The 20,507-nt window shown below is 39.0% G+C and overlaps 1 protein-coding gene across 2 annotated transcripts in view; it reads right to left on the reverse strand.

Moving 5' to 3' along the window:
• ntng2b (netrin g2b) overlaps positions 1 to 20,507 on the reverse strand; it is a 102,127-nt gene that overhangs the window by 65,274 nt on the left and 16,346 nt on the right. For both annotated transcript variants that reach the window (XM_051678129.1, XM_051678130.1), the window contains exon 3: positions 9,809 to 10,452. In XM_051678129.1, coding sequence (XP_051534089.1) covers positions 9,809 to 10,452 — 644 coding nt within the window. The remainder of the gene's footprint in view (positions 1 to 9,808; positions 10,453 to 20,507) is intronic.

Genomic DNA, 20,507 nt, shown 5'->3' on the forward strand with positions numbered 1-20,507 from the left:
CAACCTCACAAACTCGAGATGTTCACACACTCCATGTGGAAAACCTGGAAATTCCTTGAGAGAAAAATTATATTTTAGTTCTGACGTCTTTAATATGCACACAAAGACACAGTATTCACACAAAATACTCTCACCAGTATACATACAGTATGCACATATGACCTGCCTACTTCAGGAAAGACAACACACACACACACGCACACACACACACACACTTGTTGTGATCGATACAGAGCGGTCAGCCTTATCTTACCCAGTCTCAGCCTAAGAATAACTTATTGATCATCAGATTGTGTTACCAAGGGTGTGTTTGTGCATCAGTGTGTTTAAATGGCTCTATTTAGGACTAAATACTACAGGAAACGGCTAACCAGGATGGTAATAGATACATCCCTGATATACAAAGTGGCCCAAAAAAACGGGGTCACTATGTTTGATTGCTCCAGAGGTGGGTAGTAACGTGCTACATTTACTCAGTTGTACTTTTATGAGTATATTTAATAGTGGGTACTCTTTACTCTTACTCCAGTAAATTTCTAACGAAATGTAAATTTACTTCGTTACAATGGGCGACATTTCTGTCATTACATTACTGGTTTTCATTTAATTTTAAGTGTAAATAAATGCGTAATTTATTAAGAGATTTTTGAATGGGACTTATACTTCAGCAGAACTTTACAGCTGCGCTCTGTCACTCGAGTCGAGCTCATCACTGCAGCTGCAGCACGCGCTCAAAACAAACACTTTCTTTCATCACGCAATGCCTTCATTTCACACTAAGACAAGCGGCTATTTCAAGATAAGTGTTGGCGACAAGGATAACGTGGGCTTGTCTGTGTCATGGTCATTTTTAGGGTGATTCTGTAACTATGGGCACTTATGACCTCAGTTTATAAGTGTACATTTTATATCAGTGCTGCAATATATAAGTTCCTACTGTATAAATTCATGTAAATATCCACGTTAAATATAAATGTATTTAGCTCTGCCGATTGCGTGTTTGACTTCTGAAAAGCGAGCTGACAGTATGTCTACGTGTGCACGGCATTCCTGCGTTTGACATATGCGCCGCATTTTTCTTATGGACAACAGAAAACAAGCTCTGAACTTAAATAAGCCTAATACACTTTCAAACACAGAGATGAGGTGCAGTTTACCCTTAGTGTACAGAACTAATGATCTAAATTCTTTCGACACTGAAAATACTGTAACTACACTAAACTAAGATCCAATTAGGACTTTAAAAAGCGACAGGACTTTTGAAATAGCGACAGTAGGCATTAATAAAGCATGAACTTGCTTCATTTTATTCAGCATTACGTATATTATTGGGCCTGTCGGACATTGTTCAGGTTTTTCCACCATAATGATTACTATAGAAACTGGTTTCCAAACTTATCTTCTAACTGACAGATTTGTCCAAATCTGACAAGTGTCCTTAAAGTAATAGTTCAGCATAATTTTTTTTCCTCCCACTTTTCTCCCCAATTTGGAATGCCCAATTCCCAATGTGCTCTAAGTCCTCATGGTGGCGTAGTGACTCGCCTCAATCCGGGAGGCGGAGGATGAATGACCGTCAATCCACACATCTTATCACGTGGCTCGTTGAGCGCATTACCACGGAGACATAGCACGTGTGGAGGCTTCACGCTATTCTCCGCGGCATCCATGCACAACTCACCACGTGCCCCACCGAGAGCGAGAACCACATAATAGTGACCACAAGGAGGTTACCCCATGTGACTCTACCCTCCCTAGCAACCGGGCCAATTTGATTGCTTAGGAGACCTGGCTGGAGTCACTCAGCACACCCTGGATTTGAACTCATGACTCCAGGGGAGGTAGTCAGTGTCTTTACTCGCTGTGCTACCCAGGCCCCCAGTTCAGCATAAATTAATGTCATAATTTCCCCACCATCATGTTGTTCCAAACCCGTGTGACTTTCTGTATTTTGTGGAACCCAAAATGTTAGACAGAATGTTAGCGACTAACAGTCTCAGTCACCGTTCCCTTTGAAAATATGGAGGGAAAAAAACATGCAGTGAAAGTAAATGGAGACTAAGGCTAACATTCTGACTGCCATCTATTTAATTGTGATCCATGGAAGAAAGAACGTCATATGGTTTGAAACAACATAAGGGTGTATGATGACAATTTCCATTATTAATAATAATAATAATAATAATAATAATAATGGTAATAATAATAATAATAAGATGATGAAGAATGATTATTATTAGTAGTATTATTATTGTGTAATAAATGTTAAATGTGTATTATGGAATGGAATATTGGGGCATAAATGTCGATTATGTTATATGTAGAAGTAACTAGTTACTCGCTACTTGAGCATTCTTTTAATTGGATACTTTCTTACTCTTACCCGAGTAATTTTTAACATTACTACTTTTACTTCTACTTGAGTAATTTTTATTTTATAAAGTAATTGTACTTTTACTTGAGTAAAGATTTTGGCTACTCTACCCACCTCTGGATTGCTCATATCTTAAAAACGCATAAAGGCGTTTGCACGATTTTTGGCGTACTTCTCCAACTTTTTGTAAACAACAAAATTATGTCACTCTGACATCATCCTGAGCAACAGCTAGCTACTGTTTTTTATTTTTGGGCCAAATTATTTACTTATTTATTTATTTGTAGCAAGTTGTTGCTCATGATGACATCACAGCGATGTAATGTTGTTGTTTACAAAAAGTCTGAGAAATACGCCAAAAATCATCCAAACGCCTTTATGTATTTTTAAGATATGAGCAATCAAACATAGTGACCCTGTAATATACAGGGTTGGGGAGTAAAATACTATATATGAGTAACTGTATTCCACTACAGTTACAATTTATATAGTTGGTAATCAGAATACAGTTACATTCAAAAGGTATTTTGATTACTGAAGAGATTACTTTGCATTTTATTGTCATTTGTTTAATTTATATTTAGTCTATTCAGCTGGAAAACATTCATAAGTGAAGATATCTGAGGAGCGTTTGAACAGTGCAGTAACACTTTCCTTTTGATGTGTTCATATTCATATGAGCAGACAGAGGGCACTCTCATACAGTTATGGGTGAAAAGGTATATCTGACACCATTGAGGATCTATAGCAATGAAAATGAGTTAAAAACACTCCAACAGATGAAACATAAATACAGTACAAATAAAATACATGATTACAGGCTATACGGTTTGAGTATTTTTGCAAGAATAAAGGACGCTTATATGAGACGTACTAACTAATGTAGCCTGTAGCATCATAAAGAAAGCAACAAATAATAGATTTTCTGCCTCATTCTATGAACAGAATCCACCAATAATCAGAAGAAGATGTTGTTGTTACACTGTGGGATTTTGAAGTAAGTTTAAAACATCAGAAATAGTTCCTTGTGTGCCATTTGAAAGTCAAGGAAAATTGCATTTCTGGGGGCCTGGGTATCTCAGCGAGTATTGATGCTGACTACCACCCCTGGAGTCGCGAGTTCGAATCCAGGGTGTGCTGAGTGACTCCAACCAGGTCTCCTAAGCAACCAAATTGGCCCGGTTGCTAGGGAGGGTAGAGTCACATGGGGTAACCTCCTTGTGGTCACGATTAGTGGTTCTCACTCTCAATGGGGCGTGTGGTGAGTTGTGCGTGGATCGCGGAGAGTAGCATGAGCCTCCACATGCTGTGAGTCTCCGCGGTGTCATGCACAACGAGCCACGTGATAAGATGCACAGATTGACTGACTCAGAAACGGAGGCAACTGAGACTTGTCCTCCACCACCCGGATTGAGGTGAGTAACCGCGCCACCACAAGGACCTACTAAGTAGTGGGAATTGGGCATTCCAAATTGGGAGAAAAGGGGATAAAAAAAATAAATAAATGCATTTCTAGCCATTAGATGCACCTGTTTTGAGTCGCGAGGATATTTTATAATGAATTCTATCAGGAAAATCCACATTTTATCTTTTTGTTCCCTCGGGTAAGACCCTCGATATTAGTGCAAAGATGTACTGCAAGATTTTTTGTATTTTTTTCCTGTAAACAAATCAAATAAATCCATAAAAAAAAAATTTCTACAATGCATAATATTGTTAGTATTTTTCAGAACATGTAGTTTTTATATAAGTGTATTTTGCTTTACTTTAATGGCAGATTTCCTTTTCACATTTTTCACTTGTTTATAATCAAAAACAAGTGAAAAAATCTTCCAGTGCCGAAAAAGTAATCCAAAGTATTTAGATTACATTACTGACAATGAGTAATCTAACGGAATACATTACAAATCACATTTTGAAGCATGCATTCTGTAATCTGTAGTGGAATACATTTTAAAAGTAACCCTCCCAACCCTATATATTTACATTCTATAATAACATAACAATCTTCATGATGATATTTGAGAATAGCACAGGGTAGAGGTATTTTTCTGTAATAAAGAAATACATTTTTAGACAATACAAAACCTGTTTGTGTATCTGTGAAAGTGTGTTGTCTCTTTTTCTCTCTCTAACACACATTATGTCACTCACTGTCACGTAGAACTGCACATGTCAGGATTCTACTGTATCAGTTCAGTTTTGTGTATGTGTGTGTCTTTAAATGCAACTAAACGTTTGTCACATTTATCAAAGCTATTTGCAACCTCAGCAGCCGAACGTATTGAAACAGGTACATTGTACCAAACAGTGTGTGTGTGACAGTATGAGTAAGTGTGTGCAGTCACGTTTTATAATATAAGTGAAACTCAAGTGCAATGTAGTATATCTTAATACAGTTGTCTGAAGGCTCTCTGAGTGCAGAAATGACAATCCATAAATCCTACAATATGGACGTACTCACAGTATTCATGTATGCATCATAAACACTACAGCTCTAATTTACATTTGAGTGTGATCTGACGCACAAACTCACACCCATACTTGCCATGAGCAACTCTCTTTCTTTCTGAAACACCATTTGTCTCATTAAACAGCGAGTTACACACAAAAACACTCTTACAAATGACAGCAACGGTCTTTGTGATCTTGTGTGAAGATTCAGAGTCTCGATAGAACCGTTCATGTTCTATGTTTCTAATGCTGTTTTATATCTGACACTATGGCAGTACCATGACGCATTGATAACAGTAGTAATACCATATACTGAATGTTTACCATATTTATATACCATAGTATTCCCATAGTATAAGTACTTAAGTGGTCCTATCTGTAATTTTTGGTTAATAGATACCACAATATTTTACTTATGAGGTCTCGAGGCCTGTCAACGCAAATAACAAGTGACTTACAATGAAACTTTAAAGACACAACACAGTTGCTAGCTTGCTATGAGAATTAAGTCTGTGGCTAAAACAAAGGTTTGTTAAATCGAACCTTAGAGTATGCCCATAAGTGTTATTTTTAACAGCCTGTCAATCACTGTAATTACGGACTGGACCAGTAATAGACCCCAGTGCAACTGTTATATCATAACAGCAGATCAGTTCAAGTAATGACTTGATCATTATTTCAAATCATTTGTGGGTGTCCTGGTAGTTGTAATGGTTATTGGTTATGATACTATACCTCAACACTAGAGATTAAATAACTGAAACTAGCATCTGTTTGCTTTATAACAATGCACAATGCAATCTGATTAGATGTGTTGTTCCAAACGGTTTATGAATAATAATTGCCATGACTCTGTAGAGTCACTTAACGCAATGATATCATGGGATAGATTGCACATCATCTAATGCAAAATGCAAACCAAAAATAATTACTTCTGTGTTGAGATGTCTGTTAGCATCACTAAATGGAATTGAAGAAATAATGTTTTCATACACATTTCACAAACAATATTAAACAGGTAATCCCGGCCCAGACTCATGCCATTGACAGTAGTCGTTTTAACAGTTCTTTTTATTTTTACTTTTAGTCAAAATTTTTGTCTTTTGATGAAATTGCTCTTTAAATTAGTCAATATTTCATCATCATATTTAGTAATTTTAGTTGGTTTTATTTGGACTACAATTTTAGTCAACGATAATGTGCAGAATGACTGCGACGTGGAGGAGGGAGTGGCTGGGCCATAAGGATGCACGTCCGGCACTGAATCATCCTAATCAGCCGGGAGGGGGATAAGGACGAGCCGGAGATGCCAGTTCGAGAGAGAGAGACGCACGTGTCTGTGAGTGTCCATCTATGTTTCGTTGTACTGTTTAAATTTGAGCTTGAAATTAAAGTTCTGTTGATTGTCCACTCCGGTTCCTGCTTCCTCCTTGGTAGGGAAGGCAGAGTCTGCCACAGTGGTGCCGAAACCTGGGATAGGAGGAAGACATGACGTCAGAAAAGACATTGCCGCTGGGGGAGGGTCGCGATGCCGATGAGGTATGATACGGTGGTACTGGAGTGGTTCACCCGAAGGCGGAGGAGCCCGCTGCCATCCGCCAGGAGACGAAGGAGCCGCTGCCATCCACCGGGGGTGGGGGAGCTCGCTGCCGTACTCCAGGAAGCGGAGGAGCTGCTGCCGGTCGCTAGAGGGCGCAGGAGCCGCTGCCATCCGCCAGGGGGCGGGGGAACTCGCTGACGTCTGCCAGGAGGTGGAGGAGTTTGCTGCCATCCTCCAGGAGACGAGGTCCAGTGCCATCGCCGGGCGGCGCAGAGGACCACTGCCCAGCTGGCCGAGGACCGAATGGCGGCGTGGTTGGGGACCAGAATGTTTCTTTTTTCTCTCTTTATATCCTCTCTCTCTCTGTCTCTCCCCCTCGCTCTTTCCCTCTCCACTCTCCCTCCCCTCATCTCTCCCAGGGTCCAAAGAGGCGGGGAAGACCTGCCGGCAGAAGGACGGCCGAGTGGGTAACACCTCCACTCCAGGAAGGGAGGGGAGTACATCAAGCCGGAGGTTTCCCCAGCCTGAATTGGGTGGTGGAGGAGTGTGATGAGGAGGAGGGTGTGGCCGGGCTGTGGGGACGCATGCCCAGTGCTAAATCGTCCTAATCAGCCGGGGGTAGGGGGATAAGTACGAGCCGGAGACACCAGTTCGAGAGAGCGAGAGAGAGATGCACGTGTCTGTGTGTGTGCACGTCTATGTTTCGTTGTACTGTTTAAATTTGAGTTTGAAATTAAAGTTCTGTTGATTGTTCACTCCGGTTCCCGCTTCCTCCTTGGTGGGGAAGGCAGAGTCTGCCACAATGACAAAAACATGTAACGAAATGTAAAAGACCAAATTTCAACCAAATATTCAGATATTTTGAAAAATATAAAATGCTTACAATTTTTTAAACACGTATCAAACATATTTAAGAATAATATGTTTAATATGTAAAATTAAACAAATTGAGAAAACTGTCCTGAAAACCTGAGTTCTGCATATAATGAATATACTGAAGTATTAGCTACTTTTTAGTTAATGTTGTGGATATAGCAGATTCATGCAGAGGTAGAATAGCCAAAAACTGTACACAAGTAAAAGTTCAAGTACAAGTTTACTCAGGTAGAAGTAAAAGTACTAACACAAATAATTACTTGAGTAAGAGTAAGAAAGTATCCAATTAAAAGAATACTCAAGTAGTGAGTAACTCGTTACTTTCACAAATGACATAATGGACGTTAACTCCCATATATTCCATTACATAATACACATTGAACATGTATTACAGAATTATTATTATTATTATTAATGTAAATTCTGTCATCATTAACCTATCACATCGCTTCTGAAGATATTGATTTAACCACTGGAGTCTTATGGATTACTTTTATGCTGATTTATGTAATTTTTTTAGCTTTAAAATGTTGGCACCCATTCACTTGCATTGTATGGAATAAAAAGAGCTGAGAAATTTTTCTAAAAATCTTCATTTGTATTCAGCAGATGAAAGAAAGTCAAACACATCTGTGATGGCATGAGGGTGAGTAAATAATGAGATTTTAATTTTTGGGTGAACTATCCCTTTAAGGGCTCTTGTCAGATCTGGATGAATTTGTCAATAAGAAGAGAGGTACTATTTATTTGTATTTATACAGAATTTTGGCATTAAGCTGAAGAATTCTTTATTTACTAAATAATTCACTGAGGTGAGATTATTTTAACTCAGGAGACTGCACACAGTGGAAATGATAATTCTGTAGATGATTTAAATATTCAGTTATAACATGCAGGTTATGATAACTTTGGTGCTGTTTATAGTCAGATGAGGGCGCCAGAGCACCGACGCTCTGTGTATACGTCAGCATCCGAATTCACTCACTCATTTCGTTCACTCACTGTTGAGATATAGTGCACTAACTGCCATTTACTATATAGGAAATAGTGAATTAGTGAACCATTTCAGACACAGCCACTCTCTAAGCCATACGATCGCCTCGCGCCCGCAGTGCACATCTCTCACGCGCGCCCTTTGCTTTGCACGTGCAGAAATGCTGTCTGTTCGTGCTCCAGTTGTCAATAATGCGAATGGCAGAGCAAAAGGCATTTATTTACCCTGAACTTGGATGTATACAGTTAATCATCCCGAAGTAGCCGCGATAGTCTCCAGTATCCCCACGAGGGCGCGGGGTAAATGCGTAAATACGTAATTACATGCGGGACACGAGACAAAGCGCACTGATATATTGCTGCACTGATTTAAATATGTACACTTAAAAACTGCCATAAGAGCCCAGTTACAGAATCACCCTGAAAATGGCCATCACATTACACAGAAAAGCCCAAGTTAGCATTAGAGCCACAACTTACCTCAGCGTGCTGCCTTAAGTTGGAGCTTCAATTTTAATCTCAAAATATCCACTTGTCTTGTTAAAAGAAGGCACTGCATGACGAAAATATAAATTTTTCACTGTGCGGAGCAAAGAAAGTGTTTCACATTGAAGAGCTTGATGCTGCTGTGATGGACTCGGCTTGAGTGACAGTCTGTGACAGCAGCTGTGTGAACCTCTGCTGTCATAAAAGTCCCATTCAATAATCTCTTAATAAATTACACATGAATTAAAATTAAACCCAGTAATGTAACGACAGGAACGACGCCCATTGTTACGAAGTAAAAGTAAAAAAAAAAATTCATTAGAAATGTACTTGTGTGAGAGTAAAAATTACCCACTTTTAAACCTACTGTAAAAGTATACTTTTTCCAAAAAGTTACTCAAGTAAATGTAACAGAGTAAATGTAGTGTGTTACTACCCACATCTGGATTCATGTCACATACAGTGCATCAGAAAGTATTCAGACCCCTTCATTTTTTTCACATTTTATGTTGCAGCCTTATGCTAAAGTGCTTTAAATTATTATTGTTTTTCATATCAATTTAAAATCCATACCCCATAATGACAAAGCAAAAAACAGATTTGATAACTTTGTAAATGTATTAAAAAGAAAAATCTGAAGTATCACACTGACATAAGTATTCAAACCCTTTGCTATGAAACTTGAAATTTGGCTCTGGTGCATCCCATTTCTCTGGATCATCTTTGAGAAGTTTCTACACTTTGATTGGAGTCCACCTGTGGCTAATTCAATTGATTGGACATGATTTGGAAAGGCACACACCTGTCTATATAAGGTCTCACAGATGAAAATGCATATCAGAGCAAAAACTGTTAAAGAAGTTAAAACCGTTTGATTATCATCATAATGTGACTTTTTTCGTCTTGTCTTCATTATCTTTGACAAAATGAAAAAAACCTTTGTTACTGAACATTTTCGTCAGCTATTTTGTTGACGAGATTAACACTGGTCATTAGTTGAGCTATTGTTGCTATGACGGGCTGGACAGGATGCTTAAACAAAGACTGATTTGTTTGACTGATCAAAAAGTTGATTGTGTTCTCACCTGGCTAGCACCTCTACATTCGAGATGGCGTAGAAGTATTTGAGCAGGTTGTCTCTCTGGACGTATGTTCCGCCGAGGGCAGGCTTGAGTAGGCGGAGCCTCAGATTAGTAAACGTGAAGAAATCTCGTAGACCCTTCATGCTCTCCATCCGTGTGTACAACCCTTCCATATTCAGCAGCCTCGGGCCGGCGAATATAGCAAATCGTGACCGCACCTCGAATCTCACAACCTTCTCGTTCTTTGACCCAACCCAGCGGGAATAATGCTCCGTGCAGATCACACGTGTGGCGTTGGCCGCGTTCAGGTCACGCACGCGCCTTGGTGGCATGTTAAATGCGTCCACACAGTCGTCGGCGTAGTACTGGTAGGGCTGCCACGTGCGGCCGAAATTTAGCGATTTTTCTAGAACCATGATAGTGGGTCGGCCATACTCGAAGGTGATTTGAATGTCGTCGGTGAGCTCGAGGGTCTTGTTCCAGGTCAGAGTTATGTTTGCTTGAAGAGGCTCAGGATACCTCCGCCACGTGACCGTCTGCCAGTAGGTGATCAGACCGCTGCGCTCTCGATCCTGCATCAGCTGCGGCGGGTGAGCCAGGTCAGGGTTAGATGCATCGCATTCATCACTGCAGAGATATGGATTCTCCTGCAGAGAGACAGAGAGAGAGAGGCAGTGAGTAAGAGAAAGAGTGAGACAGACAAACAAAAAGAGAGACAGACACTGTGTTTATGAGAGACAGGAAGAAAGTATGTTTGATACGAAAAGAGACTAGTGTATAAAGTCTAGTTTTTCAAAGAAAGCTCTTTTGACCGCGACCCGTACGTATGCATTCGACAATGCACACGTCATGCTCACTGTGTGCGAGATGTAACTGCACATGGACTCAGGCCCGGCTCCACAGGGGGGACTGAGTGGGCCTAGCCCACCCAATCATGAACTTGGCCCACCTTGAGAACTACACCTACACCCACCCCTCCAACTGTTCGGCCCACCCGGCGGGTCCTATGGCCCACCTTACATCTTAGAGCTGGAGCCAGGCCTGCATGGACTTCAAAAGTATAGATGAAATTACTGTGACATCACACTGCAGGCAACCGCGTTTTCAGGTTCTTCAGAGCAACAGCTTTTAACGGTGGATATGGGCACCGCTGTAGTTTTAATAGTCTTTTGCATTATATAATGCAATAATATTTGTTCATGTTAATAAAAGTTATTATAAGGGGATATCTATGAACTATTGACAAAAACAGTTTTAACTTGATTCAACGATGTTGTTGCACATGTTACAGGTTGATAAATACAAATCCTCACATTTATAAAACCTGAGAAATGTGGCATGTAAAAATGAAACTACCATTAGACATGCACTATGCATCTTTAGTGCTTAAATTATTGGTCCACATAAAGTAAATAATACTGTATTTGATTACCACAAAAATGTATTTTGTCTCACCCCTCACTTTCTTTAGAAAAAAGCAAAAATCGATGTTACACTTACAATAGAAGTCTATGGGGCCAATTTTTTGAGGGTTTAAAGGCAGAAATTTGAAGTTTGTAATTTTATAAAAACACACATTAATTCTTCTGTTAAAACTCTTGTATTATTTGAGCTGTAATTTTGGTAACATACTATGAAGCCCATTTTTATAATGCATGGTGAAGGCATTATAAATGCATCATACTGCATTCATAATGTCTCATAATACACCAGTTATATAAGTTATAACTTCTCATAATTAATTATAACTACAGTTATAATACATTATAAGACTTCCCCTATTCATAGTTATACTTTAGAGTATAATGCATTATAACACAAGCAACAACCAGTTTTAACGCAGCAGAAGTTAATAAAGTTAATCGTTATAAGTGCTGTATAGTGTAAGCAGCAAAAAGGCTTTATGATGTGATCATATTATAAGTGGTCTTTTACTGCTTTAAGTAAAGTTACAAAAGCAACATCCTCTTATAAACAGCCAGAAAATAAACTTTTAACATACAATAGAGTACATTACAAGTCAGAGTTATATAATGGAAGTTATTTATAAAATAAGTCTCCAAATAAGATGCACAAACATTAAAGTTCATTGAATGGAGTTCAGTAAAGAATCAGTTTGACTTTTTTTTTCTTGGGTGTGTTTACATACTTATTTTTTTCTCGAATGAGAGTTCCTGATATGTTTTTTACATTGTTGCTCATATGTCATGCCGGAGGTTTCCCCAGCCTGAATCGGGTGGTGGAGGAGTGTGACGGTGAGGACACATGCCCGGCGCTGAATTGTCCTATCAGCCAGGAGGGGGATAAAGATGAGCTGGAGGCGCAAGTTCGAGAGAGATTTTATGTTTAATAGACATAAAACATATCTATTATATATATTACAAATATACTGTATATAATACATTATAACTTCTGCAGATAAAATTGGATGTTGATTGTGTTATAATGCATTATACTCTAAGATATAACTATGAATATGTAAGTATTATAATGTATTATAATTGTGGTTACTATTATTTATGAGAAGTTATAACATATTAAGGTGTATTTTTGAGACATTCCTACTAATGCATTAGAATGCCTATCCAATGCATTATAAATATGGGCTTCATAGATTGTGTTACCATAAATTTGTTTAAACTTTTTGCATGATTACAGGGTTTATGGCATTATGTTGTCATGGCAACTAAGTTGTTTACACAGAAGGGTTTGGTAAGCAATTTTATTACACTTAAATCATGTTAACATACATATTGTTTACGTCTCGTGGCTATATACATTGAGTATTTTTTGAAGTTTACGGATTGGCCCCCATTGACTTCCGTTGTTAGTGCATCACTGTAACACAGATTTTAAAGTAAAAGAAAAGGAGGGGTGAGTCAAAATGATAAAAAGTATTAAAGTTATAAAAAATCTGGTTTTTGCTTTGTCATTATGGGGTATGGAGTGTAGATTGATGTGGAAAAAATAATACTTTCAAGCATTTTAGCATAAGGCTACAACATAACTAAATGTGAAAAAATTGAAGGGGTCTGAATACTTTCTGAATGCACTGCATACTTGTAAAAGCAGTTAGTAGGCTATACGTTGCAGTGGTGGCGAGACTGAGTCCCGTTCGTCCCATTAGATCTGACATGGCGGCCTTGTTCATATAAGATCATTGTAAGACAATATTATTTTTTTTTCTCCCAATTTGGAATGCCCAATTCCCAATGCGCTCTAAGTCCTCGTGGTGGCGTAGTGACTTGCCTCAATCCGGGTGGCGGAGGACAAATCTCAGCTGCCTCCGCATCTGAGACCATCAACCCGCGCATCTTATCACGTGGCTTGTTGAGCGCGTTACCACGGAGACATAGCGTGTGTGGAGGCTTCACGCCATCCACCGTGGCATCCGCGCTCAACTCACCACGCGCCCCACCGAGAGCGAACCACATTATAGTAACCACAAGGAGGTTACCCCATGTGACTCTACCCTCCCTAGCAACCGGGCCAATTTGGTTGCTTAGGAGACCTGGCTGGAGTCACTCAGCACGCCCTGGATTCGAACTTGCGACTCTAGGGTTGGTAGTCAGCGTCTTTTCCACTGAGCTACCCAGGCACCGTAAGACAACATTTGCCATAATTTTTGTCACAGCAGTTGCGCTTTGAAAAATAATAACAGCCGTTTGCAGTGCAGCGATTGCTTTGTAAACGTTCAAATGTACCAACAGCAGCTGCAGGGTAAATGGGCCTTATAAGAGCAGACGAGATAACACAATGATGGTTATCCATGAAATAACATGTCAAATCCTTAGTTTGTCCTGATCCACCGATCCTAATGGAAGAAGTCCAAATCTCCAATAATCTTTTGGACACAGTGTGTGTTATCCCAACAAACAGCACTTTTTGGGCCATTTTCAGCTAAATCTGTGCAAAGAGCCCATTGAAAGCAGTTCTTTGGGTGCCAAAAGACAGCGGAAGTGTTGCCACCGGGCGTGTGTTTGTAAACGGTAACTTCATCTATACTTCCTCCTTAAGAGAGAGAGACAATGTAAGTGTGATAGAGAGACAAAAAGAGTGAAAACTAGAAAACAGACAGTAGGAGAGACAGACAAAAAGAGAGAGAGAATGAAAGAAACAGATTCATAAGACAAAGAAAGTGAGACAAAAAGAAATAGAAAGTGTGAGTGTGTTTGTGGTAAAGAGAGATAGAGACAGGCAAAAAGGGAAAGAATTAAAGAAAAAGAGAATGAACACACACACTTCTCATTGTAAAACTACAGTGAAAATTTTGTGGTGTTTTATTAAAAGCAAAGACTGCAGGGAGTCCTCATGTGTGGGCACAGAGAACTGCTGTTGGAGAGACACCACCGCATCATTAAAAATCTGGGTCAATTCTATCAGCTCGCTTTATAAAATCATGAAGGAAAATGATCTAACCATCTAGCTATAGTACACATTCTCACACACACACACACACACACACCGTGTTTGTGCTTATGCTCGGCTTGTAGGCAGATACGACAGGTAAAGATTTGCCCTATCAGCAGGTATTCAGAGCTCTGACGCTGTCAATATATCTGCGATCCCATCAAATGCACTGATACCTTAATGCAGGGCTAGCCCACACACACACACTTCTAGTGCCTTACTCTTTAGTATTTCACCGCCCATTGAGAGATGACATAGAAATAAACATGCTGCCTCTCTTTTGTTCTCCATTTCACAATATTAGGACCCACGACTTACACAAATGCTGGTTAATAAAAAGACACACACACACACACACACACACACACTAACACTTGCACAAGACTCATAAGAGAAGCTTGTTACAGCACAGTACGTCTTGGGAAATACATCATCTGATTTATGAAGCCAGGCACACAGAGAATAAAAAATAAATTAAAGGAGAGATAAAACAAAGTTGGTGTGTGAAAGGGAGAGATGGGTGGTGAAATGATAAAGCAGTCTTGAGTTCTCAGTCTTCTTATTTAACCTCGTGTGACCCCACGTACACATGGATGTTGTATTTTGGCTTTGCTATATGCAACGCATAATTTAAATTAATTTAAACCGACTGATCTTAGTTCAGGAGACTCAGTGCTGTCAGTAAAGGGTTAAACTTTCGATGTACGGAGTCACGTGACAAAACAACATGGCGCTGATCACAGCTGAGTTTGTTTTTGGGAGAAACACCAAGAAAACTGCATCTGGTAAGAAACCTAATTATGTTTTTACATTGGAACCGGTTTGAGTCAAAAGATTAGAGTCTCTAGCTTCATTTGATATGCTATTTTTAAAATTGGAGCGATTTATCGTGAAACGCCACGCTGCTAAACACAATGATAACTAATGCTAATTCTTTCCTTATAAGTCCTATATTTACTGTGCATTATCACATTGAGAATCAATGGGTTCATCCAAAAGCTGGAAAATGTTGCTTTCAGATGCTTTATATGGAGTTAGGATGAAAATAAGGTGCATTTTGAACTGTTCTGAGATCAGTGCAGACAGACAGCACACTGGAGCTTAAGTCATTCACTAAATAGGGAGCAAGGGAGCATCCTATAGCTTTCCTATGCAGCTAAGTGCATTCACTCCTAAAATCCGACCAAAAGTTTCAGGCTGCAGATGATGTTTGGATCACTCAACATGTTTGGCAGACATGGGACAATGATAATCAGTACATAGATTCAGAATTTATAATGTATCATTTTATTTTAACATGGTTGGCAGTGATTGGATGATGCTGGACATTACTTGAATCCAAATTAATGATGCTATTTTCTGATGTAATATCTGTAACGTCTCAAAAACGTGAATAACCAACACTCCGGGAAACATAATTAACAATTTGATGTAAAAAAATAAAATTAAAATTAAAATCTGACTTTCTATATCTTGGTCTTATTTAATAATTTCACAACTTAGTCCCGCTGTCCACATATGTGGACATACATTTTTAGGAAAACTATTTGCTTGACATGCTGTGCACATGGAAGTATACCCTCTAGTGGTGGATGACTGTTTAGTAATTTCTCTGTCTGCTGGCATGATTACTGAATGCATTGTGCTGAAAGTAATTAATCAACAATCGATAAGCAAAATCGATAACATTATTAACGATGAAAAATCGATCATCGATTTGTAATCCATCTCTCTCTGTATACTTACACTTTTGGAAAGCCTTGAAACCACAATAGTGGTTTTTCTCTTTTCGCTCTTGGAGCAAACATGAATGCAAAAATAAGATTTACCATAGTTTACCCTGCTATAGTTTACTTCCACATTCCAAGCCCGATCGATCATAGCTGTAACTTCTGCAAAGCATTGCACTCTAAGAACTCAAGACACCTTCATTCTTTCAGACACAAATTCTACACTAATTCTGTTCTGTACTACAGCCTGACACCATTATCTTGTTCTAGGACGGGGGTTTGTTCTGTTGAAAGGTGTAATGTTGCCCTCTTCTCCAAGATCACATTACCACTCATGTCTAACAGGCCTCGGTGCTGCCACTCATTTCTGCTGAACATAATGCTATTTCCTCAAGACGCTCTCATCTGTCTCCCTCCATCTCTCACGTAATCCCTCTTTTCTTCTCTCTCCTCCTCTTTTTTCTCTCTCTCGCTAATGTTATTAGAGAGAAAACCTCATTTTTTATAGTATTACAGCTGTCTGTCTCTTAGACAGCAGACAGACTGGATCAGACATCAACATCTGACCTGACTAGAACATCTGCACACACGTGCATTCAAACACGCAACCGTGTTCACACACACGCACGTCAACTCTGACCCATGATACTTTAAAACTATAGTTGGATTAAGAAGAGAATGTTAGAAAGAAACCTTCAACCCACAAATCCACTGAAACTCAACCCTCTGACACACTTAATGGACTGTTGGCATGCTAAGGGATATGTATTGTGCATTGTCTATTGTGCTTTGTGCAGATATGTGTATCTGGATTATCTGTGTGTGTTTGCCTAGTTGCATGTTCACATGCAAGTGAGTGTACTTTGTGAACTTACATGCATGCGTGCGTGTGTGTTTTCTGGTGCATGAATATTTACATTAGTATGTGTGTGTATTTAGATGTTTATGTGCATGGATTTGCATGTTTGCATGTGTGTTTACAATTCATGTGCATCCATGCATGTATTTGCATGCATAAATGTGCATGTATGCATGTTCTTGCTTGCATGCATTTGTGTGCATGTATTTGCATCAATATGTGTGTCTGTTTTTCAGTGCTTGCATGTTTATATGCATGTATTTGCATGATTGCATGTGTGTTTACAATTCATGTGTCACCATGCATGTATTTGCATGCTTAAATGTGCATGTATGCATGTTCTTGCTTGCATGCATTTGTGAGCATGTATTTGCATCAATATGTGTGTGTTTTTGGGTGCTTACATGCTTAAATGCATGTATTTGCATGATTGCATGTGCACATTTACATGCATGCTTGCATGATTTCATGTTTGTGTACGCTTGTGTATGCTTGTGTATGTGGGTCTGCTGTCTAAAGTGAGACACAGTTTTTATTAAAACAGGTTTTCTCACCAAATAATTTCTTGTCTTTGCCATGACCTTACCGTGACCTTGCCATTATAATGCATATATTAAAGACGCAAAACTAGAATGTATAAGCTTTCCCTTCCACTCTTATCTTCCTGCCCCATATACAGTTAACACACACACACACGGCCAACTGTTCAGGCAGGTGGCCCACATCACTAAGCTCCTAGAGCAATTATCCGCCTTGGAATCCCGTCACTGCGACAACAATCAGCATGGAGCTGGATCCCTGTCACAACGTCCACATAGCAGCCTGATAAATCCTACCAACTGGTACATTACATCACTGTTAAACTGGAATTGTACCTTGTACCACATGCATCCCATGCAATCGGTTAGATTAGAACATCAGTACTGTAAAATCAGTTAAAGGGATAGTTCACCCAAAAGTAAAAATTCTCTCATCATTTACTCACCCTCATGCCATCCCAGTTGTGTATGAATTTCTTTCTTCTGCAGAACACAAATTAAGATTTTTATAAGAATATTTCAGCTCTGTAGGTCCATACAATGCAAGTGAATGGGTGCCAAAATGTTGATGCTCCAAAAAGCACATAAAGGCAGCATAAAAGTGATCCATAAGACTCCAGTGTTTTAATCCATGGCTTCAGAAGCGATATGATAGCTTTGGGTGAGAAACAGATCCATATTTAAGTTAATTTTTTGCTAGAAATTCTTCTCCCTGCCCAGTAGGTGGCATAGTATGCATGAAGAATTTGAATCACCAAAAACACAAGAAGAAGAATGTGAAAGTGAAAGTTAAAGTGGAGATTGGCTGGGGAGGGAGGAGAATTTATAGTAAAAATTGACTTAAATATTGATCTGTTTCTCACCCACACCTATCATATCGCTTTTGAAGACATTGATTTCATCCATTCATAAGGATTACTTTTATGCTGACTTACGTGATTTTTGGAGCTTCAACATTTTGGCACCCATTCACTTGCATTGTAAGAACCTACAGAGCTGAAATATTCTTCTAAAAATCTTCATTTGTGTTCAGCTGAAGATAGAAAGTCATACACAACTGGGATGGCATGAGGGTGAATAAATAATGAGAATTTTCATTTTTGGGTGAACTATCCCTTTAAAGAAATGTTCCAGATTCAATACAAGTTTAGCTCAATTGAAAGCATTTGAAGCATAATGTTGATTACCACATAACATAATTTCAATTTGTCCCTCATTTATAGAAAAAAAATATATAATAATTTGCAAAAAATTGCAGTTACAGTAAGGAACTGACAATAAAAGTGAAACGGGCCATTCCATTAACATTAAAATACACATTGTTTCAAAAGTATAGCAACAGGAAGTAAACTTTGTACATGTTAAAATGATTTTAATGTAATAAATACTTTGTTCTACATGATTTTTGTGTGCTAAAATGGCTTACAGGGTTTATGGCGTTGCATCATCATAGCAATAAAGTTGCAATATTGGATACAACTTTACCCTGATAAGGTTAGTAAGTGATTTTACACTTGTAATGTTTACATTTGTGACTCTACTTTTGAAACAGTGTGTATTTTAATGTTTATGGACTGGCCCCATTGACTTCCATTAGAAGCACCTATTTTAACCACAATTTTTGCTTCTTCTTCTTTTTTTTTAAATAAACAAGGCACAAGTCAAAATTATTTTTTGGTTTTTTTTCAACATTATTCCACAAATTCTGTCGACTGAGCTTAACCTGTATTGAACCTAGAACTTTCCTATACTCTCCTCTTACTGTCTGTTTCTTTTTCTCTCTCTCTTTGTTGTCTCTCTGTGGATTTATATACCTTTAGAGTTTCTCACTGTGTACAAGTGTGTGTGTGTGTGTGTGTGTGTGCGTGCGTGCGTGAGTGAGTTATAGCTGTCTTTAAGAAACTGAGAATACAATGTGAGCTCCATTCAGTTTACGAGAACATCACTAAGAATACAACACTCGGAAGAATACATTCAGAAGTGTAAAATCTGACCCAAACTCTACAGTGAGCTGCCTCTAATGTTCACCTAGACAACTTTCTTCAAAGGCAGCATATTAGCCGAATGGAACGTCAAAAGGGACTAATCTGTAGGATTTTTAAAAATGTCAAGTCTATGTCTAGGAATGCAAGGGTGCGCCTCATTCAATTTAAGACTCTGCATCATTTTTATTGGACTCCCTCTAGATTGTACAGGCTTGGCCTTAGATACACACCTACTTGCTGGTGATGCCAGTTGGAGGATGGGGACATAGCCCATGTTTTTTGGTTCTGTACTAAGATTCAAGAGTTTTGGTCGAGGGTTCAGAGTTATGTCTGTGAGGTCTTGAGCACTCAGACTTTGTATTCTGGGTGATGGGGCGGGTATTAACATTACCAGCGTGATGATCGGCAGGAAGGTGATTCTTGGGGGATGGAAGTCAGCTGGTGCGCCCTCATTTCATGAGTGGTGCACCAAGTTGGGAAGAGTGGCGGCTTTTGAAAAGATGTCGCATAGACGGCTGGGCAGTTTGGGTGATTATGGCAAGAAGTGGGGCACTTATTTAGCCTTCCTAGAGGGTTGCCAGGGAGGAGCAGTGGAGAGGGGCAGTTTGGGTTAAATATATGTAATGAATTAATATGTGGAACCCTTTTTCTTTTTTTGTAGGTTAATATTTATGTCTTTGTATGTCATTGAGTATTTTCTTTGGACTGTCTGTTTATATGTGTGTCTGTTGTTATTCAGTGTTTGATAACTGGGATGTATGTTGGGTGACTAGGGGGTGGGGGGGTGTGGGGGCATCTATTGATAAAAGTTGATTTTCATGTGCTGTTTGTGTTATTTTGAGTATGGAATCAATAAAAATTGTTAATGACAAAAAGGGACTAATCTGAAACCAGAGACACTATAGGGTGAGACGGCTCACTGATATACTGTACTTATGTATGGGAGAATTCGCAACTCGGAATATGGCGGCTGTTGAAATAGAGGTCCCGCCTTACAAAAGAACCAATCACCTTTTTGATAGAGACATTGCGTGTCAGTATTAATTGAGAACGTGTAAGCACATAGCTGGACCAGCCTGAAAAATAGCACTTTTTTGCATGATCTGAGCTAATGAACCACAATTTATGATATCATTGTTAGATTTTACTGCTGATTTTTGGTCTTTCCCCATTCAAGTA

Source organism: Myxocyprinus asiaticus, chromosome 38 (genome assembly GCF_019703515.2).
Source record: "Myxocyprinus asiaticus isolate MX2 ecotype Aquarium Trade chromosome 38, UBuf_Myxa_2, whole genome shotgun sequence".
NCBI lineage: Eukaryota > Metazoa > Chordata > Actinopteri > Cypriniformes > Catostomidae > Myxocyprinus > Myxocyprinus asiaticus.